At 40.6% G+C, this 26,483-nt stretch overlaps 3 protein-coding genes and 1 pseudogene across 3 annotated transcripts; 2 read left to right on the top strand and 2 right to left on the bottom strand.

Moving 5' to 3' along the window:
* Nucleotides 1-3,264: 3,264 nt before the first annotated feature.
* LOC145486975 (uncharacterized) lies at nt 3,265-8,515 on the bottom strand. The gene is made up of 2 exons (XM_081465683.1): nt 7,769-8,515; nt 3,265-3,492 (listed from the first exon to the last, which is right to left on the bottom strand). Exons 1-2 carry the CDS (start codon nt 8,513-8,515, stop codon nt 3,265-3,267), a joined length of 975 nt encoding a protein of 324 aa, XP_081321809.1.
* Nucleotides 8,516-14,448: 5,933 nt separating this feature from the next.
* Nucleotides 14,449-15,230, top strand: LOC145486974 (uncharacterized; annotated as a pseudogene).
* A 2,806-nt stretch (nt 15,231-18,036) lies between these two features.
* On the top strand, nt 18,037-22,045 carry LOC145486973 (uncharacterized). The gene is made up of 4 exons (XM_081465681.1): nt 18,037-19,360; nt 19,496-19,515; nt 19,652-20,247; nt 20,370-22,045. The coding sequence occupies exons 1-4, from the start codon at nt 18,777-18,779 to the stop codon at nt 22,041-22,043; spliced, it is 2,874 nt and encodes a 957-aa protein (XP_081321807.1). The 5' UTR covers nt 18,037-18,776; the 3' UTR covers nt 22,044-22,045.
* A 425-nt stretch (nt 22,046-22,470) lies between these two features.
* LOC145486703 (uncharacterized) lies at nt 22,471-24,675 on the bottom strand. Its single transcript, XM_081465413.1, has one exon. It carries the CDS (start codon nt 24,166-24,168, stop codon nt 22,471-22,473), a length of 1,698 nt encoding a protein of 565 aa, XP_081321539.1. The 5' UTR covers nt 24,169-24,675.
* Between the last annotated feature and the right edge of the window lie 1,808 nt (nt 24,676-26,483).

The following is a 26,483-nucleotide window of genomic DNA, read 5'->3' as shown; positions in this document are numbered from 1 at the left end:
CCCTGTTTCCAACAAGCTAACCCAATATGAGCCCGCGATCCAATCGATAACCAGCGCTTGGTCAGCGGTCAACTTCAAGAAAACACGTGACCTCGAGGAGCTGTAAATCTGAGCCCGCGATATGGTCACGTGTTACTGGTCAGCGGATACCATGTATTGACAGGTGTCAATTGATCATAACATGGATGTCCAATATCAAGGAAGTACACGGTAAACCAAGGCTGCATGTCTCTGTTAACCTATTATTTGGAGTATGGCCGCCATGTTGGGCAACTCCGCCGTCGCCGTCGTCGTCGTCGTCGTCGTGCGTACGCGCCCACGAGCAATACCGCTAGCCATGATAACCATGAGAAAATCAACTCATGGGTTTCCTTTTCTTTCCCATATGAGTATGGGGCTCCGCTTGGCGGCCCTTCGGGCCGCCGGAGCTCCGCTATCACAAAACCAAGAACCCATTCGGCGCAAAAATTTGTTGGAATATTAGTTTTCAGCTGCTCTTATACATCACCCAAGTTAAATCTCAGGAAGATCAGTAGTTTTGTAGTTTGAATTTTAGTGACGTCATGTGAAAACCAGCTATTGCTTCGGCATTTTTGCCACTTAAGATGATAACGTCCACAGTGGGAAAAAAGTTTAACGGCATTGGTCTCGTTTTTGCTTGTGGTTGACATCATCCATGAGCTTAGTAGGCAGTCGAATGGCGCTCGCTCGCTCACTCGATTCTGATTAATTTATTCATTAAACTTGAATTAAACAGTTTTCTCCTCCCTCCCCTACTAAGTATTGTTTTTGTCCAAGAATGTTTACTCATCTTCAGATTTGTCTTCAGGAAGGTTTTTAACGAGGGGAGACTAGAAAGGCGTACATTTTTACCCGAAAAATAGAGAGCCAGTTTGGTTTCATGTGTTTTTGTTTCGTAAATATGTTGTTTTTTGACTATCGACTTTTGCTCACAGGTAGATGAAAGCTGGTAGAGGTATCTATGACTGTGGTGATGTATCGGTCACAACATCACGGTCGGCGAGGTCAAAGAATTGATACGAGAAAGCCAGAAAGTCACTGGGATCGCGTTAACTTTGCATATGGGGGAAATTTAGCTCGTAGCTTTTTCTCTTGGCAAGAGAATTTGGTTTCCACTCGCTTTCTCTCCTTGTGGAGTCCAAAGTAATCTTAAGTTCTTGTTAAGTTTTGGTTTCATTGTTTTGTTATTGTTATATTTTGTATACACACCTTGAAATTCTGCCTGTTTTAGTATCCCACGGAAGTTCGAAATTTGTAAGCTTATTTTAAAACAATTCAATTAAGTAAGAAATTCGAATTGCCTTATCTTTTAGTTTTGTTGTCGTTCACACTTCATTTCTTTTGAATTTCATGCAGTTCGACCAGAGGGAAAATTTTTCAGAGATGATATGCAAGTCAACCTACATGTACGATCGAGTAAATATACTCTTAAATATTTTGGATGGACAAATTTAATAAGTCCAAGAGACTGTGTAGTTCTACTTTTTGCGAGAGAGATATGCTGTCCAATTGTGTCAAATATAAGCCGGACGCATGTGGCTGGTGATGTAGAGTTTTTTTTTTTACCTCTAGAAATGAGAGATTTAAACAAATCGAAATCAAAAGTTGGGATAATTATGGAGAAGAGAATGCTTGATACCTGTCAACATAAGTATGTTCTGTAATCATTGCAAAAATCCATTAGAAGAGACGTATCTGCAATCCTTTTGAATATTACTGCATTGCTAGCGAGATTAGCACAAACAATTACCAAGATATGTTATTATTGATTGCACCAAGCTGGGGGGGGGGGGGGGTTGACTAAAGGTGCCCTTTTTTCAGGCGGGAGATATTCCAAGAGTTAACAGCACAGGCATTTCAAATATTAGTTATTTATCCAAGAAATAAGATGTAGTGGGGCCACATTAGGTTTGTGAAAGAGGTTTCAAGCTAGAAGCTACATGTATATGAAAGAGAAGCCTTTCCTGTCAAAACCACTATGTAAAATGGATAGGGTTTTGACCTTGGGGCAGAGCCTCCTTGTATAAAAGTTTGTTACTTCCCTTCCCCCTCCCCATAGACATAGTTATATAGTAAAAAAAAATTATAAATTGTAAATAAAAACATCCCCTTCACTTGGGTTCAAGATTGAAACAAAACTGTCTGAAATTCTTATAATATTGAAGGAAAAACTTTTCTTTCTATAGATTTCCTCTTTACCAGCAAGCTAAAATCAAATTGTTTATATTTGACACAGTTTAAGTAAACAACATTTTGCCAATATCCATGTCTCACTTAAGTGAAATTTGGGCAAAACACTCTTGGCAGTCTTGGCATTCTCAAGTAGATTGGCTAAAATAATGTTAAAATCATATATTATAATCTTTGCATAATTGTTATAATCAATTGTTTCATAATGTTAACTGAACAGGGACCATAACCTATTTACCTTTACCCAAAATGCACTGCCTAATATTATACATATGTTAAAACCAACTTCAGCGACTAGGTGTCAATATTGGACTGACTGATGAATATGGTGAAATCTTATTTAATGATTTCATTTTGAAACAAACTGTTGTTATTCTTTGACACTACATCATGTCATGTACAATTTAATTTAACAACAATGTTCCAGTTCCAATAAAAATAAGAAGTCTGTGTAAACAACCTGTTATTTGATTTTTGGATTTCTCTTCTATTTCGAGCAGTCTGGGTTTGAGCCCTGGCTGGGAACATTCTATTGTGTTCTTGGGCTAGACACTACTCTCACAGTGCCTCTATACACTCTGGTAGATAAATAGGTACTGGCAAATTTAATGTTGCAGGGGGGGGGGGTAACCCTACGATGGACTAGCATCCCATCCAGGGGGTAGTAGAAATACTCCTAGTGGCTTCGTGCTACAGAAACAGGAAAAAGCGCTGGCCTGATGAGCCACTTAGCAGAATTAACTTCCACTTCTAAGTTGCCGTTTGCTTCTTTTTCAGAATGAGTGTTTGTGCAAAACGTTTCACATGAAAATGACTTGATTTTCATGAGAATGAACGTACAGGTGACACACATTTTCATACGAATAGTTTCGCACAAAGACTCGTTTTGCCAAAGATGCAAAAGTAAACTTGGGATTGACCTGTTCATCCATGAGCTGGCTCAGGGAGCCTTCGATTACATTTGTAACAAATCCCTTTTGTCCAAGATATTTTCTCTTGAATCACATGCAGAGGTTTAGGGACTTCATTGTAAACCTTGGCCTTTCCTTTAATTTAGTTCCACGCAGGCCTTCCTGTTCGAGCCACCGCTGGGGACTCCAGTTCTTCAATGATTGTGTCCATATTTGGCCTCAGCCAAGGGTCTTTTTCTACACAGCGTCTAGCGAGGTCTCGAAACTTGTCTCTCTCAATCTGCATAACTTGCACCTCACGCTGTTCTGGATTTGGTTCTTGTCTGATACACATTTCACAGAGGAGAACTCCAAAACTGTACACATCAACCTAACAACAACAACAGCATTGGGAGTGGTCATAAAAACGTTCTTTTCCGTAAACATAAAGTTTTCAGCATTTGTAACATATTTACTGCATCATTTAACGATTATTTACTGAAAGTATAATCTGCAAGCAGAATCACTTTCGGAGTCGCGTTTTGTGACCCCAGAAGGAAAATGTGGATACTTGCCAGCTGGCAAATGAAACTCACTCGCTTAAAATTTCATTAGGATGAACCTGTTTGCGGAGAGCGGACCACTTCAAGGAATTCCTGCCCTACAATGGGATTATCTAAAGACTTGCGGAAATTCTTGTATATAGGAATTGAATTTTGAAACTATGAGTTGCTTGGCAAAACCTCTTTAACTCCTCTTTGCATTTTACGCTGTTAACGAAGCGACTAAATTTCGTGCTAGCTAGAACGGTGCGGCCAAGGAAAGCTGTCAAGAGCTTTTGTCTTATTTCTTCACACGTGTTCTTGAACTTTTCCTCGATAACAACAACATTGTAACTTCAACAGCCATCAACAATTACTGCACGTTCATTAACTAGACTAGTCTAAACCATTATTATATAATAACCCAAGTTATTCTCCCATTTTGATTGGTTCTTGCCTATGATCTATTAGAGGACAGACGCACGATTGACGTCATCGTTACAAAGTTTTTCCCTCTGTGTTTTAAAATGGCGGAAAGTTTTGAGAATTTAGAAAATGTTTTACGTGACTGGGCAAAAAATAAGCTACAAAAAAGTCTTGTTGAGGTATTGAGGTAGGAGAAGCATCAAAAAGAAAGATAAACCGTTTCGTCTTTAGAAAATGACCCAGAAAAATACTCGAGTAGTCTCAGTCGGCAGTCTAGCGAGACTAAACTAAGCACAAAATTGGCCTTGGTAAGCTGTCGGAGAACCATATGCATTACTTTATCTCGAATTTAACAAACCCGATAAACAAAATGTTTATGAGATTAATTTATCTAAAAAAATCAGCTTTTCTCAGTCTCAAAATAACTGTTAACACACTGATTGATGTCAGGTATGGAGCATCAAAACATCACTGATTTCTTAAAAACACATCACATAACCTTGCTTTGCGATGCGAATGTTCCAGTCTGTTTCAGGGCACAGCAGCGAGCAAAGTATACCTCACTACAGCACACGGCCAACTGTATCGCAGCTATAAGGTGACTCCGACACTATTTCAAACTGATTTGAGAATCTACAACCACAGAGGACACAAATTTCCATCGTCACTAACGCTCCTTTCATTCAAAACTCGAATCGAATGGCCTCCACGTTGACCGCAACCGCAAGTTTTCCGAGCGTATTTTTTCAACTCCTGCAATATTCAAGGCAACTTCCAAGCTTTTCGGCTCACAGGGCTGCTCTGATGGCAAAAACTCACTTGACTTTTCCAGCATTTTCTTTAAGACTTCTAGATTTTGTAGTTCAATTCTGCTTTCACCGTAAGTTTTCATTCCACCACAAGCGACGCTCAAGTCAAGTTTGACAGTGGCGTGATTTTCCTGGACCAATCACAATTCTTTGCTACGCATGGCAACCAATGTGATTGCTACATTTTGTATAGACAATAGATCACGTCAAATGGCTTTTTTTCGTGTTCGCCAAAGTACGCAAAGGTTGGCCTTCGAGTTATGTTGAAAGATTTTGAAAAAAAAAAGCTTTATCTGTGATAGTTTGTTTCGTTATTATATAAAACAAATAGATTTCATGTTGCCGTGCGTCTGTTCAGTAACAGATCACAGAAGACGTCAAAATGTGATAAGAACATCAGTGACACACTCGGCTATCGTCTCGTGTACCACTTTTTTTGTTCTTACCACATTTTGACGTCAGCTGTGATCTATTACTGAACAGAAGCACGGTAACATGGAATCTATTGGTTAAATCGATTATCTTAAAGTGTTTTAGAAAACATAGAAAAGAATGCGTACCGACAAAAATTCTAAAACTTTAGTTTTCCGAAATAACTAGTGTAATAAATAATAGGTTAATTGTTTAGCAATCAGAAAGCTTGTGGTATCCCTGTTATAGTTTGATGGACTTGAGTGTCTTGAAACCAAAACCAAAACAACTACTCTGGCCAATCCGCACGACAGATGCAAACAACGCAATGAGCCAATCCAAAGTCGAAGCAATTACATGCGACCCAGGTCAAGCGCGGGAAAATGTGCGAGTGCAGTTAAGGTAATTCCATCGAAATAGAACTCACGATAATTTTGTTAGCTGCTTATATCAAGAGAACTTAAAACTTAAAACAAAAATTAAAGGGGGTCCCCATATTTGTTTAGGAGCTGGAGGACCTTCAACAAACCCCATAATTCCTGAAGTTTTTTTGCTTTCAGAAACCTTTATATTTGAACCATTCACCTTACGCTTTAAGAGAGCAGAAAAATAGGGAGAAAATCAACCGAGGAATACAACAATGAATGTATTGCATAAATGTTAACGAGCAATTTCATGTACGTTTCATGATAAGGGCACTCATAATAGTCGACAGGGATACAACATGTTCCAAGCACGCAGTGTTCTGGGGCCACATATTACCTTTTACGAGTGCTAGCTATGCTCCCATTTTTCGTGATAATTTTTTACTCTGCAATAGAAATGGTCCATATTCACTGTATGGAAAGAAGGTGATTTCTGCATTCAAACTAAAAATTGTTAGGTCCCGGTACTCGTTTCCGAGGAAAAAACGATGATTTGTCTCTCGCAAGCCAAGCCGTTTAGAAAAAGCCACAATTTTGTATATGTTGTGTATGCGGACGCGCTCGTGAGCGCGCGCTAATGACGCGAAAATTGCGCGCAGTAAGGATGCGCAATGTAATTCTGAGGAATAACCTTAAGGTCATTCCCCCGAAGTAAAACTGTCACTAGATTTTTGTTCAAACTTTGTCCACTGAATATTTATCATATGAGAACTTTAATTATAAAATAAAACGGGGAGGGGGTGCCCGTGCTCGTTAAGGAGCAATGAGCCATTGAAAATGTCCCATTTTGGCATTATTTAATGCATATTACAAGAACGCATCTCAAGTTATTGTAAAATCTTTGTGAGCTCAGACTCATGACAACACGCCTCAAACTACAGTCAATAATTGTGTCGGACACAAATTAACTTTTTAAGTTTGATTTTGACAGACAGCTGAATCCTTGTTCAAATATTGGAACCAAATTGCTTGCCACGGCTATCAAACTGCAAAATAGAAAAGACTACAGGGCCGTTGCTATTTTCCTTAGTTCTTCAATTTTCAGCAATAGAAATCATGTCAGTCTTTTTTCACGCAAAGCTACTGATTAGTTGATTACTGGAAAACAAATTGGGGTGCCCGAGTTCGTAAGTGAGCTATAGCCATTTTTCAACTAACAGAACTCAATATCAAGGCAAATCCACCATGTTTTCAGTGTGCTCGTGCACAAGCGCGCGCTACTGACGCCATAAATTATGCGCAGTAAGGATGCCCAATGGTGGCTCCTTATAGTTTTACGATCACACGCGCGCTGAGGACGAAAGCTCAAGTAATTTGCGCGCGCTCGAAGGAAAACGTCAGTGTTTTTTGATATTTTCTGACCTCAACATGAGCACAAAAGGCAAACTGACAGTGAATTTTCTCGCGTTTCCTTATCGGTGAAATTCCGTAAAATTTGGCAGATTGGTAGTAAATACTTTACTTTAGTCGGAGCTCGTTTTTCAGGGAAATCTATAAGACCAGATTTTTTGCAGCGGTAAAAGACATAAATTTGAAAAAATCGAAAAAACTGCCTTTATAAACCCTACTTTTTTCGTGTTTCAAATTCGTATCCCGCAGGAAGCGATATGTTGTAAAAAGTTTTGAAGATTTCACCGAAGAAAATTCACGAAAATCACAAATAATGCCACACAAACAGTAAAAAACACACTTGTTTAGCCATTTATAATTCAAGACGAAAACCCAAAATTTTAACAGAGATGATATCAAAACACTATTTAATCATTCGTTATTACATGTAATAAGTTTGAAAGGACTGGGTTTGAAAGCGAATGCAAAAACAGCATTCAAAACATAACACTTGCGTGCGCAACGCCATAAATGATTACCCTATGGAGCCACCTTAAGTCACGATTGGTTTTGGTTTTGCTTCTTACAGGTTGAGAAAGTGGCGCGAGTTTTGTTGAGCAATCAAAAAGCGAAGTAAAGCAAAACCAAAGCAAACGAGAATTACTTTTGACATTCAACTGAAAACCGCCGCATTTTGTAGCAAACGATGACGCGTGTTTACCAACCTTAACGCTTATTGGTCGATCTCGATCTTCTCTTCTGGACTCTGGAGCACAGTAGATTAATGCACCTGCATAGTTAATGTTGCTCTGACGTACGAAATTTGCAGTGCCGTAATCCGACAATTTGGCTTTCCATTGGTTACGCTGACGACGTAGCAACACGTTAGCACTACTGACGTCGTGATGGATAATAGGTGTGGGTTTTTGGTGCAGATAATTGAGTGCTCGGGCCACATCTAAAGAAATAAAAGCCACGTCTCCCACTGCTATCTGTAGATCATGGCTGTTGTTCTGTCTCGAGTAGAGCCTTTCTCGTAGATTGCAGTCCATCAACTCCGTTACTAGCAATGGCGTTTCACTATCAGCAGTTGCTCCAATAAACTGCAGCAGACAAGGATGGCGACATTTTGAAGCAATGTCTACTTCTCGCTCAAACACACGCCTGTTCCGATCAGACATAATTTCGCCGTACATTTGTTTTACTGCGACCTCGCAGCCATGGAATCTCCCCCGGTAAACAATTCCCCACGCTCCTCGCCCGAGCTCCGGCTGATAAGTGATTTGAATTTCTTTTCGATTAATGACCCAGTCGCGAGAAGGATCCCTGTCTTGCTGAAGTTCCCTTAATTGGTCACTCAGCCTTCTAACTTCTTCATTGTTTGATCTTAACTGGCTTTCCAGTTCACGAACTCTTCGTTGCTCCGGTCGTTCTACTCCTACTGAATTCAGCCTGCTCACACAATGACCCATTGTGACCACTTTGCTCGATTCTCATTAACTTTCGTAGCAGTTTAGAATATCTGTACTGTTTCGTCTTTAATTCAACCTACAATAAATAGCAGTCCTTTCATCATTTATTTGTCAACCTTTTACTAACTAGATAAAGGTAAGAAGGAAAGGAGGAAAGAAGAAAGGAAAGAAGGACTCAGGAATTACGCTCACTTTAACCATCGTGTTATATGAGGTTAGAATGCATCCGCTCAGAATTACTCTCTCTTTAAAGCTTCGGACTAATCACAGTTCTTCATTCTTCCTAATTTCGATCTGACCGGACAATAAGAATACCGTGATTCCCTCTTTCCCCTTGGAAAGGATGGAGGTAATCACGATTAAAACATTGGAATGCAGCAAGTGATGCTCGCAGGTACTCTGACTCTCATACAGATACGGTACGAAGCGAAAATTTTGTGGTGACTCAGAAAAGAAATCGCCTAAGCCAGGACAAAACTATATATGGGAAAACTATCTTGATAATATTTTCAGTCAGCCGAAAGGTTTCTTTACTTTTTAACTCGTGGATACGCGAAGCGTAGGAACGAGTTATTGTGGTCACTGCGTATCACTCACTCACTAAGGTGTCGATACACTCCGTAATTACTCGGCCCGAACGAGAGCACTCGGTACATGGATTGTTCCCGAAGGTCACTCCGATCAAAGTTCACTCCAGCTCAGCGTACATCGTGTCCGGAAGATTTGTTGATTTTGTAGCTTTCACAGGACGATGTGTCTTTAGGTGGACCGAAGATGTTTCAACTTAGTAATACGGCCAAGTTGGAGACTGGATGTCATTACCTTTGACTCGTCCAGGTGCTTAACATGACCAGGAGATAATCATTTGGTCTTATCGATCAACCCCGCAAGCTCACAGGGGGAATATAAACTTTAGTTTCCTGGAAAGCAACCTGAAAATGCGTAAATCTCATTCCAATGTGGTAAGCTTTGATGAAAATGAATCATATTTGTCGAACATATCGAACTTACACTAGCGAAACGAATTGAGGACTTCTTGAACGAAACAACTATTGAAAACATATTAACAAACATTGGCACAATAGGCCAATTTCGATATATTAAAATTCTAACTTAGCTCCGAGGCTTAGGGGAATAAAACAAAAGAAATTAATTATACATCCCTCATCCTCGGTGCGATTTCTTTTGTTTTATTCCCGTAAACCTCGGAGCCAAGTTAGAATTTTAATATATCAGAACAGGGCCATTGACGAGTAAATCATGTTACGAAACCAAAGACCTTTTATGGTCAAACGAGGACAACAAACATTACTTTGATCAAAGACTCGTGGTTCCACATTGAAAGTGAAGGGCTGACCCATATAGGCACCTTTACCGATATTCAGTCAAGGCTGTACTCTAGCTGCTTGCGGCGCCCTGAAAGGTGAACGTTTGGGTTAGGGTGACTGCGAAAAACTGTTTGTCGCCCGGTAGGGCACGTTTGCTTGAAGTCCAATGTGCATTAAAACAGGCCAAAAATTCTTCTAACACACTGGTGTTGGTTTATTGTGTTAGCGAAGCGTGGCACAAAAAAGATTCGTTCTGCAAACAGTCGCACACTCGACAGTATTCATTCGGAAAATTTTTTGCAGATTGATGATTTCAAAACATGTCACACGATCTTCTCTGGGAACGCCGCTCGGAGTCGGTACAAAACGTGGACCCCCAAACTGGACCCCTTCTGGACCACCCCCACCCCTCCCCTCCCCAACAATGTAAGCAAAATGTAACCACCTGTTTCTCTCACCATTCGTCGCATATAAAGCAGCAAAGTTGTTTTCTGTTTACACTACGTCCGATGTACATCGCCAACTGTCAACGTATTTAACGGTCGAATACCATGAATCTGCGATCATCTTTCTGCGCATGTGATCACTACTACATCTAAGTCAAAAACGGCTAAGTCATTTGTAGATAGTTGGTACAGTGCGCTACAGCTTGCGAGATCTTCCACTTATTTTCACTTTTTTTGCTCAAACATTTGCTTGAATCGTAAATTGAGTGTTAAAAAATACTACCAGAAATGATAATCCTTTACTTTGCCATTTCTTTGTGCACCTGGATACAAGGTTTAAACGTTTCGGTCTGTCCCGCTTTTCCGCCATTTTGACTGCATCATCCTGTGCTTTCGGCTACCACGGCTGACCAAAAATATCGTGAACATTCACACACCCAGTAAGAGATATTTTTAAAATAAATTAAAACAAGTTGCTGTTAATTTGAATATAAAATTGTTCTGATTACCAGGAGATAGAGCGTTTGCTTGACCTGCGGCCATACTTTTTTGTTGAGACAAAAGAAAATGGTTGCATTAACTGGTTTCCTTCTGTCCACATTTTGACCCTTACAAAATTCACAAATGAAATTTAATGACATTCATGTTTAGTATAAAAGGCTATTGAAAAACAACGGTTGCAATGTCTTCTTCAATTAGCTAAGCGCTCTTAATAGATTTATGATTTAAATATCGTGATGTTAAGCGTGCAAAACGCTAAAAAATATGCCTTGCGTGCCTTGTGAAACAATCCCTTTAGTGTTCTTGGAAAGGTAATGTCACGATTGTGTAGCGATGGACTCAGAAATGTCCAGATTGCACTGATGAAAAATAAGAAAAATTCGGAAGGGGTCTAGGAGAGGGTCCAGAAGGCGGTCCGAAGGGGGTCTAGAAAGGGGTCCAGAAGGGGTTCCAGTTTGGGAATCCACATTTTGTAGCGTCCCCGGCGCCGCTCGGGCTTTCATCTGTACAAGCCGCACAAATTTGCTCCGTTTCGCAAAGTATCTTAATATTTTTCTTTCTAATGGTTTATTTCTGATTTATTTTAGTGCCTTAGAGGTTGTTGACAGGCTGGCATCTTTACGTGTTGATTTTGCCATCACAAGTGACTAAAAATGAGTGTTTATGCGAATTTATTTTCATTGACATTTGTTTACAATTATTCACCTCGCGTTTGCTTCACTAAAATTAATTCTTTCGATTGCTTTCTTTTGGTAATTTTGACCAAACAACAAAGTAAACTATCTAATGCTAAGCGACTACGGGTGATAAATTAGGAACATGGTTTTTCGTCTCTTAATAGTGCCTTTTGCCTTGTTGTTTTTGCTTTGTGACGAACAAGTCCATCACATTTGCTAATATCCACGAAGACCAAATTTAGCGAAATTGCTATGCTGCATCCATGTCCGACTGCTAGGTCGAAAAATGAACTAGGTGATGATTCTAAATCTGAATTACCTTTAAAATAGTTCTTTTTTACACCTTACATCACTTATTTACGGTATATTTCAATCACACACTCAGTTGCTGATGTTTGGGAGAAGCCATGACATTTGCGAAAGTAGAAAAATATATCAATATATTTATATATTTAATTGTGCGCCAGAAAAGCTCTCTTATTTACTTTTATAATCAATGAATCACGTAATCAGTTAATAATTTATTGATTAATTCTTTTAGGCGACCAGCTTCTTGGCCTGGGCACCCTGGCCGGAATAGTTGAAATTTTTCTTAGAAAAAATTCAATGCACAGTATTCCTGTGTTTTTATTCGGCAGGACGCATATCTCGAAAATAAAAAATCTGGAAATCCTATAGCAATAGCATCCGTTGCTCTGTAGTCCCCTCTGCATGCAACTCCTTGAAACTCACTGGGTCTTGGGCTTTCCTTCTGCGTAACTCTCTTTGCAATCGTTTGCATGACAAAAAAAACACGACTAAAAAGGAACTGGAACAGTGAGCTAGTGAACAGTGATACCCTCCAAAGAGGCTCAGGCTCTGGATTCACAGGCAAATAATATAACATATATGTTCCCTACAAAGGACAGAAAAGTCAATAAACTTAGCAAGTTAAATTTCTAAAATTCCCTCGCATATGTCTTCTAGTAATATGTGTGCTACAAAGGCCGGTAGACAAAAGCTTGGTTTTGTGTACCTTATCTACAAGTTAGCCATAGGTACCCTTTGATTTAATTTGTCGCGACATGCCGAACCCGGAATTGTTACTAATGGCTTATGCTAATTCCAACGTAACAATGGTCTCTATCCTAAAATTTTTAAGAAGCTCTCTAAGGAAAAAAAGATTTGTACAAAGATCGTTATGAATCACGTGTCTTGCCGTTTTGCAAGAAGATATACCGGTGTGGAGATTTTGCCGGTACCTTGAGCGGAGCGCAAACATGTCCACAATAAGCTTGTCCCATTCCGTGAAAAAACGACGTTTTTGACCATTTGGGCGTGTACTGATCTGTTGCTTTTAACAACTTATGTGTAGAAGTTTTTAGTGCTGGTCACTCAATCTATTCTCCCCCGCTTGGGGAAGGAATGGATTCCGTGACGAGCACGAAGTCACGGAAACTGATTTGGTTACCGATGGTGAGGTTGAAGATAATTGGCGAGCGTTTTTAAATTCATCTGTCGACGCGCCATGAAATAAATCATTAAAAGCAAAATTAAAATTCGTTCTTCATTCAAGTGGTGAATTCAGTTGGGATCTAATCCATCTCGGTGTTTTATGACTATTTTGCTCGTGAGAAGGGACATCAGCTCACCTCAATCTTGGAATGATTTTGACAAGACATCACTAAAATGCCGAACCGTTGGACTAGCTTTTCGCTCGGCTACCAACTGAACACAATCATGCAAAACAATTCTGAAAATTCTGACAAGGAATCAAACTCAATAATGTTTACACAGACAGCGAAAGACCGAAAGACTTCTGGGTTACAATTGACCGCTTTAACACATGAAGTCGTCATGAACATGTGCATCGTCATAAACAAAACTGAACAGTTTTGAAGATTTTTTTTGAAAAAAAGATGAGCGCAATTAGGAAGTGATGATTGTCAACTATTGCTTGAGCGAAAATGGGCTAATTTGACGCCAGTTCAATGCATTGTGCACACGAAGCACAGGCTATATGCTGAATAAAGATTTCAATCCTCTTCCTTGCTTGCGAAACAACTGTAAGATTAGTGTAACAATCGGTGAGGGAAACACTTTGGAATGATAGACACAGGAACTAAGAGTTATTAACAACAAGATTTGGTAAATACCGATAAAGTCTGAACAAAAACGAGAGTGTTTCTCGATGTTTCATGCTGCTATTTATCGTAACAAAGTTCATCTGTCAGTAAGTCATTACGGCCTAAAATAACACGACGAGAACACTTAACGACACTGCACGTACATTTTCTAACGTTAGAACTGTACTCGTATCGTATCGTCCTTTCGCTATTAATTCTTGTGCTCATTTTGAAAGAGAAATAGAGAGCCAAATTTGAGCTTAGTAACAGTTTAAGCAAACGGCCTATCGACTACAAACCCAATTGACAACAGAGAACAGCTACGGAAAATTGGTTCAAGAAATAAATCACCGAACAAATTGGACTTACCGGAGTATTATTCAATCAGCGACGTGGTCGATCACTGATCGGTTGTTTAGCTCCCTTTCAAAGCAGTTCGTCGCATGGCTTCAGGTAAACAGTCCAGAATATCCCAATTTAGTACATCACGAGCAAGAGAGAACCGGAAGTTCAAAAATTCGTTCAGTCTGGTTGCTATGGAGTGACGTCATAAGCCGGTATTGTAGCTGTCATCGAGCTGGATTTGCCGTTTTATACCGCAGGGTTCGGCAATTAGTTTATCAGCTATAATGTATCAAGTCATGTGGAGGGAAGTATGTTTATTTTGAGGGGCTGGATTACTAGGTTGACGTTTTAGGAGGTTGGATTTCATTTAAAAACGGGAAGATTGCGTTCATTCAGAAGTGTAGGATGGTTGACTTCGGCATTCGACGAGCTGAGCTCGTCGATGAGCTCGTCGAATGTCGTCCAAAAAGAGATTCGAGGGATGGGTCCCTCATCAATTCTAAGATATGCGGCGTTCCTTTGGCGCGTTTTATGACGACCAGCCCGTTGGTTGCAAGCTTTCCCAATGAATTTACGACGGTTCCACTCGAGGAGTTAAAAAATGGCGCGCATTTGGATCGACGTGTTTACAAAGATGTTGTCCCTATTACCTCATCATTTGGTGTTGTTTCCGCCATTCACCGCCAAAAGTTCCCGAAACCAGACGAAAGAGACGCGTACAGCTGGTTGGTTGACGCGATTAATAGCCTAAATAGAGTCAGGACCAGAGACAAGCGAAACCAGCGATCGCAAAGATGAAACGACACTCCAAACGTGTGCAGACAGCACTACAAGTAGCTTCAGTGATATTATCTTAAGGTTACAATGTATTGCAGAGGAAAACCGTAAACTGAAGACCGAGCTTGAACTTGCAATGTCGAAGTTAGAGTCCTTACGCGATGAAGTTACTTCTAGTTCTCTTAAGGGCGGTCAATCGGTGGTGGCAAAGGAGGAAGTGGACGATGTGTTGAACTCGCTAAGTGATATTTGCGACAGTATCAAGTGCATCTTTCTCTGTAATCGCCGATCGGGCTCTCAAACCTGAAGTGGCCAAAACGCTGAGCGACATCGCCGATCAGCTGATGGAAAAAAAGGAACCGAAGGAGGTTTTGGAAATCATGCTCGGGGGCAGCGCCGGCAAGTTTTTTCAATCCCTTCAAGTGCCTGATGGGACCTTGCTGTACTTTAAGCTACAGTTCAGGATTCCAGACCAGGGCTGGCAGATTTTGTTGAGCAAATTTGGATACGCTGAAACGCAAGCCATCCTTGCATGATCTATATGAAAATAAGTTTCCATGTGTGGGATGTAATAAGGTTTAAGATAATCACAAAATTAATGGTATCGCTTTGCTCGTTTTAATTTTCTCTCGTAAAACGTCAATCCAGAACAGTTTTGTCCAGCGTACTAAAATCAATAATCATCGTCCTTTTGCGATCGACTAAGGGGCCGTGGAATTTCTCCTTTGTTAAAATGATTCGGATTTTATATGGTCGCGATCAGACAGTTCTCCTTTCCGGCTTTCCGAAAGTACAAAGTCTGCTGAGAATTCACAAAAGTCTCCATGACAACGTATATATGGGCTTTCACGCCTACCCCACGAAGGTTACCAAGGGCTTTGCCATCGTTGTCTTGTTTGCGAAGCAATAACAAAAAAAAAAAAAAAAGATGCGCATCTGATAATGCACGCAAACTGTAAATGTCCTAACAACTGCACTGTTGTCGTTATCAGGGAATACTTTGAAACTAACTCTTGTCGTCACAGGGTTACCGTGGTAACACGACGGCCCCACCAAAAGGAGCGATAAATTTCCATTTCCGTAAAATTATCTGACGGACTCTTTCCATCGCTATGTTGTCACGGCGTCTCTAAGAAGCGCGACTTTACAGGTCTTTACAGGAAAATCTCAAACTCAGTGTTGCCATATTGACCTCGCTGTCGCTCGATCAATAGGGGAAGGGTCTCGGTTTAAGATTTTCCCGCAAAGACATCATGCTCGGTTAAATAAGCACTGTTAATGAAACTATCTTTTCACAATAACTCCAACAGCTTTAAAGTTAATACCTTGTAATTATTCAAGCAACAAGATCTATAAATGGAAAATACTTGGACTATGGGGCACGGAAATCATGGCTATATAAGTTAATTTCTCCCCTTGTCGCAATTTCTAGCGAATTAATTTTATTAATTGTAGCACTTTAAGAGCCCAGCTTAACACCAAGACATGCCTGTAGAAAATTGATTGACCTGTCAAAATTAACTACACCAGCTACAAACCTGTGATTTGCGGAAAATACTGCTTAGTGATTGGGCTATAACATATCCAATTCTTTTCTTCTTGAATGTAACGAACAAAATAAGTCTTTCGATTTTAAAATGTCAACTTTTGGCCTTTTTCTGAAACGGTAAACTTGAACGTAGACGAAAATTCATATCATAACAACCCGTCGTCTTGTAATCTCTACAAAACAGTATTTAAAATGTACGGGGTGGGAGATGGAATATACCAGCATTTATTGGGCCCCATCTATCCATTCATTGCTGGCAAAATTAGGTTTTACCCTTCTTTTGTGTTCGATACCCTGAGCCTTGGCACTTACGTACCATTTTCAATGTAAAAAGGCCCTTAAAATACAAATGAATTATCTTGTGATAGTGAAACTCCGTCCAAACATGTAATGTACTTTAACTTGCTAGAGTCGCATTAAGTGTGCCATGGAAAAGCACAATATTTTCTGTAAGTTTCTGTAGAGGGACAAAAATATTACTGAAGTGCCACACTGGACATTCAGAGCCGTCTCAACAAGGCCAGAAACTCGCTCAACATGATGAATAAGGTATGGCGCTCCTCCACTTACAGTATTCGTACCAAGCTGAATCTCTATCACAGCTGCGTCCTCACAACTCTCCTGTGTGGTTCAGAATGTTGGCGCTAAACGGAGAAGGATTTATCTAAACTCTCTACATTTCACACCAAGAGCCTTCGGCGTATCCTACGCATCTTTTGGCCTAATGTCATCTCAAAAAATGATCTCTTTGAACGGTGTGGAACTGAACCAATGGCTACCATCCTGATGAGGAGACGTTGGAGGTGGATTGGCCACGTCGCTCGCCAAGAAGCCTCAATTGCGAAAACTGCTTTGCATTGGACGCCAGAAGGAAAACGCAAGAGGGGCCGCCCTAAGATCACATGGCGGCGGATGGTGGAGAAGGAAATCAAGGAGATGGGTAAGACCTGGGAAGGCATCAAGTTTATGGCAAGGGACCAACAGATGTGGAGTGAACATATTGCTGCGCTACATGCCACTTAGGCGTAAAGGGCATGAGTGAGTGAGTGAGTGCCACACTTTTCATCTAGAGAGGGAGAGAGAGAGAGAGAGAGAGAGAGAGAGAGAGAGAGAGAGAGAGAGAGAGAGAAGAGAGAGAGAGAGAGAGGGGGAGGGAGAGAGAGAGAGAGAGAGAGAGAGAGAGAGAGAGAGAGAGAGAGAGAGAGAGAGAGAGAGAGAGATCGTTTCCCAAAATTTCTGTTCCCTATCACGTTTTGATCTGTAAGTATCAAAATACTTACAGTAAAAATGAAAGGTAAGTTGATGAAGTGAATCTTACTCTGTTGTTGGCGTGTATACTGGGTATGGCGTATACTACGGATATGGCCAGAGTTGATTAACAAATTTACTCAAACCCGCTATATACGCTTAAACCGGTATATACGCCAACAACAGAGAAAGATCATTGCAACAACTCATTAGCATGCAGTAGGCACATTTCACTCTGTACATGGCGTGTTTACCGGGTTTAGCGTATAAAGCGTATATGAGATGAATTAATTAACATCAACTACTACTACTACTACTACTACTACTACTACTACTACTACTACTACTACTACTACTACTACTACTAATAATAATAATAATAATAATAATAATTAATTTTATTTATTATTATTATTATTAATTTAAATTTAAATTTAAAATTATTAAATATAAATTAATTTTATTTATTATTATTATTATTAATTTAAATTTAAATTTAAAATTATTAAATATAAATTAATTTTATTTATTATTATTATTATTATTAGTAGTAGTAGTAGTAGTGGTAGTAGTAGTAGTAGTAGTAGTAGTTGATGTTAATTAATTCATCTCATATACGCTTTATACGCTAAACCCGGTAAACACGCCATGTACAGAGTGAAATGTGCCTACTGCATGCTAATGAGTTGTTGCAATGATCTTTCTCTGTTGTTGGCGTATATACCGGTTTAAGCGTATATAGCGGGTTTGAGTAAATTTGTTAATCAACTCTGGCCATATCCGTAGTATACGCCATACCCAGTATACACGCCAACAACAGAGTAAGATTCACCTCATCAACTTATTATTGTTCATCACATCACATACGCATGAATACATTTGTTTAACTTTATCAGCTTTTTTCCGTTATTATTTTCAAAAGGAACTAACCACAAGAAATTTGTCAGAAATATCAAACTTATTGATAGGTTACATAACGCTTATGTAATCTTTTCTTCATCAAATGTATTAAAGCATTAACTTGTTTTGGAGATTTGTATTGTGGAGTGTTTAGGTGAAAGCCATTATTTGTTTTTGAGCTCAACGAAAGAATTTAGAGAAAAAGAATATTGCAAAGCTATTGGTGGTGATCAAATGGAGTTCTCAATCTTTCACCTGTGATTTGCTCTGCTATTCTTTCCGGCGGGTTTGAGAATGAAAATTTGTTCATGTTTGTGACGGAACAGTATTTAAGGGTAGTCAGAACTTCAAACGACTCAGTTCATGCTCATGTTCATGTGGCAAGATGAGCAAACCTTGCTCTCAGTTAAATAGCAAGGCAATAAGAGATAAGGCGGAGTGCGAGATAGTTGCGAGGGTTGAAAAGCTGTGTTCGGTTGTTGCTTTTAAGTGCGTTTGGCGGGTTAGCGACGCCGAAATAGAAAGAGCATGGAACTGGATATGCGAGAAACGCGACGAATGCGATTTAACCTTGTCAAAATTGGCGGAAATTTGCTTCTTTTTTTCGGCGATAAGTACGTCAACATTGGACAGCAAGAAGCGAAAAAGGCCACAATTGCAGGAGACCAGAGAGAGTGACGAATCGAATGACGAATCGCCCGTCAATGCGTCCCAGCTTTCATCGCCGGGAAAGCAAACATTCCCAGCCATATCTTACTGGGTGGCTTGCCAAACAAACAATGGCTCGGTCATTAATGCACTTAGAATCCAAAGAGCTGTCGCAAGTTGCGGTTTGAAATATTATGCATCAAGGGCGTCACGAAAGAAAAACTGCTGTCATAACCTGAATCAGCTGTGTCAAGTGTTTAAGGACCACAAAAACCTCTGCTTAATGCAACTAGTGGAGTCATCGTACCAGCATTGCCTCGGGTGAGTAGATTAATTTGACCAATTTATATTCTTTGAATTTCTGTTAAATTGCACGCTAATGAAAGTAAATATATAATAAACAAACATAAATAGTCAGAAAGGTAAAAAATGCTATTCATCATTGAAAAATCAAAGTAATCATGCTTCATTGCCCGGTGAAAAGAGACTGTTATTCGATTATCGATAATTGATCAATTTTTATCTTCTCATTTTCAAAACATCGCGAGTTTGATTTCAGCAGTTCACTTTCACAAAGTAATACCAGGGAGATATTGCATTGCCTTACGTAAGCAAAACCTTTTGTTTTGATTGGCAGGGCTCTGCAAGAGGAGCTTCATGGTGACTTCCACGAAGAATCCCAAGAGTCAGCGCCGACGGAAAATGTCGTTCGCCTTCGTGTCGTTCTTGAGAGTTTTCAAACGATGATGGCAGCATCCGTTTCGGAATTACGCCGAGCTGGTCTCGTGTTAGACACCTTTGGATTTGATAACAACCTGCAAAGTACATCGCAGACAGCACTACCAGATCCGCCGCACAAACCCCTATCCTGTCCAGTAACAGTCCTGTGCAACGATATACAAATTGTGATGAAAAAGCTGCAGTATGCTGTGTATCGCGGCGAGGTGTACAAACTGGCGGCCAAATCGCAGTTCACGTTCCAGTATCTGTGTACCATGAAAACGTTCCTCCACAGCCTAATGGGAAACGAAGCGTTCAAAGACCGTCTGGTCCAGCATATTCAACGTGTTCTGCCCATACTAAGCGAGCCAGAAAGCTCTTTCATACGCCAAATTAAGATTGACAGAGACCTGATCGAAGTACAAGACGGGTGGTTTTGGAGCTTTTCCTCTGGGTCGTTCGTCCAAGGGATTATCTCAGAATCTCAGGTGAGAAGAATACACTGGACTGTTTTAACATTTAAATAAGAAGATACAATCAAATTTTCAAACCCAATCTTTACGATCTGTAGCACTGTCTGATGTGCTTTTGTTTTGGCTCTTTTCAACAGAAGGGTCTCACAACTCCACGCGCGTTTGTGGACTACGACCGACTCAAGGACCCGGAGCCAAGATATTTTGAGGCAATCCTAAGGAACAGCCTAACAGAAGATGAAATTCGGCAGTTTTGTGCAGATTTCCTGGCGTTGTTCCGTCCCAAAGAACACAAACAGCCTGTGCTGTGTGCTATTGGCTCAGCTGACAGCGGAAAGACCAGCCTCTTCTCACCTGTTTTTCAGATCATTCCCCTAAGCCGAATTGCTCGCGTCACGAAGCAAAAGAGTTTCAACAAGGCTATGATCGACAACCTGACAGAGGTTATCTTCCTAGACGAGGCATATGCCACCCTGCTCGACATAGATGACTGGAAAATCATATGTCAAGGGGGCTTCACGTCGCACGACGCGAAGTGGAAAAAGGCTCAAGGTTTCCATTGCACCGCGACCATGTACATAACTTGCCAGATGGAAATGGATTTTGGTGCAGCTCACAATCAAGCTATGGACAAACGCCTGCGCAAGTACCACTTCAAGAGTCTTCCTCGTGTCGAACCTGAAGCAAACAAGTGGCTGAGGAAACATGCTATGGATTGCATTGTGTGGGCGCACAATATCGTAGGAGACAGCCCGAGCAGTCAGGCCAGTACAATGCCCACTGTGCACGAAAGTGGTATGCCTGAGGAGGAGTTGCGCAACATTTTGAGCGTTTCTTTAATAGACGAAGAAGTCGACGAAACCGCCCAGGGCGATTGTAGACGAGAACAGAGTTGCGGCCTTCTGACAGAACCGCAATCCCGAGAAGAAAGCTCTGAAGAGGACGCCATTGAAGATGTCGGCGATTCCGATGAAGACGAGACCCTGACGACCTTGAAAGCTAGGCTGGCACAATGCTCACCTGGCTCTCTACGTCACCGCCAACTGAGCCACATGTTAGAAAGTCATCTCGCTGAAAAGGAAAGGCTGAAAAGGGTTGAAGAAAGGTGCTATAAGAAGAGGCAACACTTCTTACAAACGAGGGGAGTGTCGGTGGAGCACGTGTCGTTGCTCCCGCACGACCATAACGAGCCGCTGCCCACACCGATTCGAAGGGACCTCGCTGCCTTTCAAGAAGATCAGGAACAGGAAAGGATCAGAACAGCATTTGGGAAGCCGTGGCTTTTAGCTATGGAGAAGGAAATGGCTGAGCAAAGCGACAGAATGGAAGATCCAAGAGACGAAGAAGAACGAAGAGTGATGCAAAGTCTCCTGGAAATCAATTGCGAAAAACTGCGCTGTTATCACGAGCGTCATGGAACGCTGAAACTACCGGCTGCCCTGGCAGAACGCAAGAGGCTCTGCCTTATCAACGAGCTGGTAGACCGTTCTTGCGTGAATTTCATACGAGACCTGTTCTCTCCGCTGCCAGTGAGAGTCTTCCCACCGAGCCAGCGTCCAGCAAATCTGCCTGCCAGAAGCAGGAGCTCAGACGAAGACGACGAAGAATGTTGGTCGGCGGCACCAAAGACACCAATGTACATTCCGAATGACGACGTGGAAGCTATCTGTCCACCGTCCCCAGGCATTGCTCGAGCTCACAACCCTGTAGCAGCTACGTCAGTGAAGAGGCCGCACTTTCAAAGCCAGGCGCGTCCATCCAAGAAGCAAATGACCCTGACTCGTTTTATGCAGACTAGTACGCAACCGTAGATTGGTAGTTTCATGGGCTTGTAATAAGACAGCTTGCGTGCGACTTATTCTTTCTATGTTCATATTTGCACATGTATTAGTGTGTGCATTGTTAAGGAATACCACGTTGCGCTTATGCTACGTTTGACTATTTTGCACACGATGTGAATTAAAGGAAAAATATTATGGCTATTAGTTACATTAAGAGATTATAGTTCTTGAAAGCACTGTGAACTAGACAGTCGTTATGCTACAGTGATATTGACAGTGGCGATAGGCCAGTTCCAAAAGAATATAACATGTTTGTTGAGTTTGCTGTCATCTGGAGACAGGAAGATGCATTTACAATAAAGCAATTGATTTTTGTCTGTTTTGTGTACAACAAACTCTGCTTACACCCATCAGCTTTGCATTGAAAGTCAGTGTCCACACTTTTCCAGTCTCTTTATCAAACTAGCGACATTTTCATTCCGGCCCTTTTCTTTAGAGAGTCCGCCGTTCTTCCGTCTTGAAATGCGAAATCGGAATCTCTCAAAATAGCTGTCCACTGTCCAAACCCGTGCTTAGTTATCCCTTCCTTCAGAAAATCATCCTCTTCTTTCGTGAATTTTAAAACATGACGAGTTTTCCTCTGAAGGTGCAAGTTTCTCTTAGGCAGGGTATCCTTTATGGGGGTCGAGCTGTTTTTATTCTGAGCTGTCTCAACTGAAGGCCCGGAGCTGGACGTTGAACCGCCAAGTCTTGCGTGTACGTCATCGTCTACCTCGGAACCCTTGGTACCTTGAAGTTTTTGAAGACACTCGTGACCCTTCAGGGCAACTTCTCGCGATCGTTGCTTTTGATAGTGAACTTTAGCAACCGCAGAACTGTGTTTCTGGTCCTCAGACAAAAACCTTTGCTCTTCGCTAGTGAGCTGATTGAGGCTTTGCGTTTCGACGATTTGGCGATAACGTGTGGGATGAATGTATTTTCCAATTGCATCAAAAACCAGTTTGCTCATAGTTTCGCCCAGTTTGCCATGCTGACCTCCATTTCTGGTGACGAGAACGAAATCACACTGGGGCTTAAGCAACGGTCTAACGTTCGAGATGTAGCCGTTAAGAACGTGCATGTTTGCGTCGGTCAGAATCAAAGAATCGAAGCCATATTTTCCAGCCGTCTTGAACGTTTTCTGATCGATAAATCCACCGTTTTCCTTAGCTGTGGCAATCATGTCCACCGTCAAATATTGGTACGTCATGGGCCGCGATCCCTTCACCTTGATGAACAGATACATGGCTACAAATTTTGTGGCAAATGTTAGGTCTGAGGGGTTCACTTGGGCTGGACTGGTTTTGCACATTTTCCCGGTATTTTCGTAACGCGGCAGATGAAATTTCACCACCTCCAATAACTCCTCCATTGTTGCCCAGTGCCCTCTTGCTTCCAGAGTCTCGATGTCTAAATCTTGTGTCCACTGCAATCTCATCATCTTTGCAACTGTTTTTCGGGCTCTCTTGAGGTACAACTCTGTCGTAGAGAACTTTCTTAGAACTGCTTCTGATGCGCCATGAAGTTTTCTGAAGTCGATCAATTCAGAAATAGCATCTATGTAGCCCAAACGCCCACCATGACCGAGCTTACATTCATCTTGTAAGTAGTCGATAAATTTAAACAACAGATTTGGAGAACACAAACTAAAGTCGACCACTTCAAACGTTAACTCCTCTTCATCTTCACAGCAAAATCTAAGAAACTTGAAGCACCTTGTCACTATCTGTTGAGCGGCACGATCTTTCTTACAACCGCCAGCACTTCCTGTCAACCATTTCGTGAATACTTCGCCAATGTTACATGATAATGGAAATGAAGAAAGTAACTTCACGTTGTGCTTTGTGGTCTCGCTTGTCTCATCTTCATTTCTTCCAATCGTCAGCGACTTTGTTACTTGTTTAGAATCGGGCCTTTCGTCAAAATAAAAGAACCAACTGTGTTTAGTGCTAACGTGTTTTCTACAGCCTCTCTGACTTTGAAATCCATCATGTTCACACTCTTGTATCGGGCAATGGTAAAAGCTGTCTGCTTCATCCTTTTCCAAGTGAAGCCGCTTTGGTTTGGGTGATGCTCCTTGGACATCTGACCAATTGACTTTGCACTTCTTGCTCATTTTTTCCCTTTAAACAACATGTGGCTAGCACAATCGCCTTTAAATCTTAGCCGAAACAAAAGGACGTTTCAACTTGCCAAAACATGCCCTTGCTTGCCCACACTCATTACTATTGTGTAAAATTCATGACAGTGAGATACAACCCAAACTTGCCCAGGCAGGTCTGTACACGCCTATTCAGTGACACAATACATAGTTAACGGATCGATAAATCGGAACAATAAAGTCCAAAACTTGTTCCTAATGACCAATTTCGGAACAATATATTCCATTCACAGATAGCAAAATCGGAATAACACAGTCTTTCTTTATTAATTTCGGAACAATGTGTTCCACGCACAAATAGGAACTCGGAACAAAACAGACCTAATTTATCAAGTTAGGAACAATGTGTTCCATGCACAAATAGGAACTCGGAACAATACAGACCCAATTTATCAAGTTAGGAACAATGTGTTTCATGCACAAATAGGAACTCGGAACAAAACAGACCCAATTTATCAAGTTAGGAACAATGTGTTTCATGCACAAATAGGAACTCGGAACAAAACAGTCCTAATTTATCAAGTTAGGAACAATGTGTTCCATGCACAAATAGGAACTCGGAACAAAACAGTCCTAATTTATCAAGTTAGGAACAATGTGTTCCATGCACAAATAGGAACTCGGAACAAAACAGACCCAATTTATCAAGTTAGGAACAATGTGTTCCATGTACAAAAAGGAACTCGGAACAAAACAGTCCTAAATCACTCATTTGGGAACAATTTGTTCCACTTGCAGTTGACAACTCGGAACAAAATGTTCTTGTCTTACCTTACAGTGAACGCTATGTTCCTACTCTGTAAAAAGCCGGTCCTCTTAAGGTTAATAGGAACACAAAAATGAGGAACACTCGATCCCAGAGGAACGTTCCTTTACAAATATCGGAACAGCCGAAAAAACTTAAAATTTGTGAAAAATAAACCAACAAGTTCAGCTTTAAAGCTAAAAAAGCATCTATTAAACGTTTAGGTAAAATAGAACCAAGCTTCAAAATCTAGAGCACTTTGATGTTCTCGAAGGCAGTAAAATAAACCCTGTAAAAATTTTGGGAAATGTGGAGGATCGTTTCCCAAATGTCCTCGTTCCTTTTGCTACTTTTCGTTAAATCTGTTACGTCTGAGATATTATATCATTTCATTGTCGCTCCATGGCGTAAAAGCATTTAGAAGTTGAACTGCAATTTCCCACTCAATATAAAATTGAAAAACAGCAACGTTGTTGGATTTTGAAACAAAGTTGAAAAATTAAAGGTAAACGGTCCAAACTGTTCTCTCACAAGAAGACACTTGACTGAGACATGGAAGGGAATGACTAAGTTAAATCTATCAATGTTTCAAAATCCGTGAAATCCGTCTTTTCCGCCGTGTTTAGTAAAAAGTTTCACTTAACTGCCTCCCAGTACTGGAAGTTTCCACCGAAGGTTTTTCTTATTAATGGCGGAAAGGACGGATTTCGCGGATTTCGCGGATTTTTTCAATTGGTTTTATTTAATTCTTCTCTTTAAAACTGTAAGTAAAATATTATTAATGATATATTATAATATATTATTTATATTATACTTACAGTTTTAAAGAGAAGATTTAAATTAAATTAAAAAATCCGCAAAATCCGTAAAATCCGTCCTTTCCGCCATTAATAGGAAAAACCTTCGGTGGAAACTTCCAGTACTGGGAGGCAGTTGGATGAAACTTTCTTGTAATCACGGCGGAAAGGACGGATTTCACGGATTTTGCGAAAATGTTCAGATTTGTTTTAATATCTCTTTGCAAAACTAAAGCATAACATTTGCGCTTTTATCCTTTGGCCTTTGAAATACAAGATTTTACTTATCTCTGGTTTCTATATTCTGTTTCAACTGTTTTTATTGAACCACACCCCACATTTGCGGTGACATAGAAAATGTTACATCTTTCTTCAAAACCCAGTGACACTCATACGTCGCTTTCCTACCTTCCCCAACATCAAGATGAGAGCTGTCTCAGTTTATTTATTCTTGTTCGTGTTTTTAACATGGGTCGTAATAATTGTGTGATACACGATGAAAACACGCCGCTGTAGATAATATTTTCTCAACTCTTTTCGCTTGCCTCATTAGTTCTGGTTGATGTTGTTGATAGCCCCTACTGGGACCATGAGTAGACATCATTTCCTAAATTCCTCTCACACGAATTTACCGTCACTGTGGCTTGTTAATCGAGTTTATTGTTTGGTGTAAAATAACTGTTGATTGCTGACCACTGCGACAAAAAATGGCATCGACATGAAAATTA

This window comes from Orbicella franksi, chromosome 5, assembly GCF_964199315.1.
Source record: "Orbicella franksi chromosome 5, jaOrbFran1.1, whole genome shotgun sequence".
Taxonomy (NCBI): domain Eukaryota; kingdom Metazoa; phylum Cnidaria; class Anthozoa; order Scleractinia; family Merulinidae; genus Orbicella; species Orbicella franksi.
The sequence above is the reverse complement of the archived record's forward strand: the minus strand, read 5'-3'. Positions and strand labels throughout refer to the sequence as shown.

Coding starts and splice junctions, on each gene's coding strand:
- LOC145486975 (XM_081465683.1), bottom strand. CDS start 8,515: ATGGGTCATTGTGTGAGCAGGCTGAATTCAGTAGGAGTAGAACGACCG. Junction 3,493..7,768: donor ATCGACCAATAAGCGTTAAG/GTTGGTAAACAC, acceptor TGTTGTTGTTAG/GTTGATGTGTACAGTTTTGG.
- LOC145486973 (XM_081465681.1), top strand. CDS start 18,777: ATGAGCAAACCTTGCTCTCAGTTAAATAGCAAGGCAATAAGAGATAAG. Junction 19,361..19,495: donor TCGTACCAGCATTGCCTCGG/GTGAGTAGATTA, acceptor GAAAAATCAAAG/TAATCATGCTTCATTGCCCG. Junction 19,516..19,651: donor TAATCATGCTTCATTGCCCG/GTGAAAAGAGAC, acceptor GCCTTACGTAAG/CAAAACCTTTTGTTTTGATT.
- LOC145486703 (XM_081465413.1), bottom strand. CDS start 24,168: ATGAGCAAGAAGTGCAAAGTCAATTGGTCAGATGTCCAAGGAGCATCA.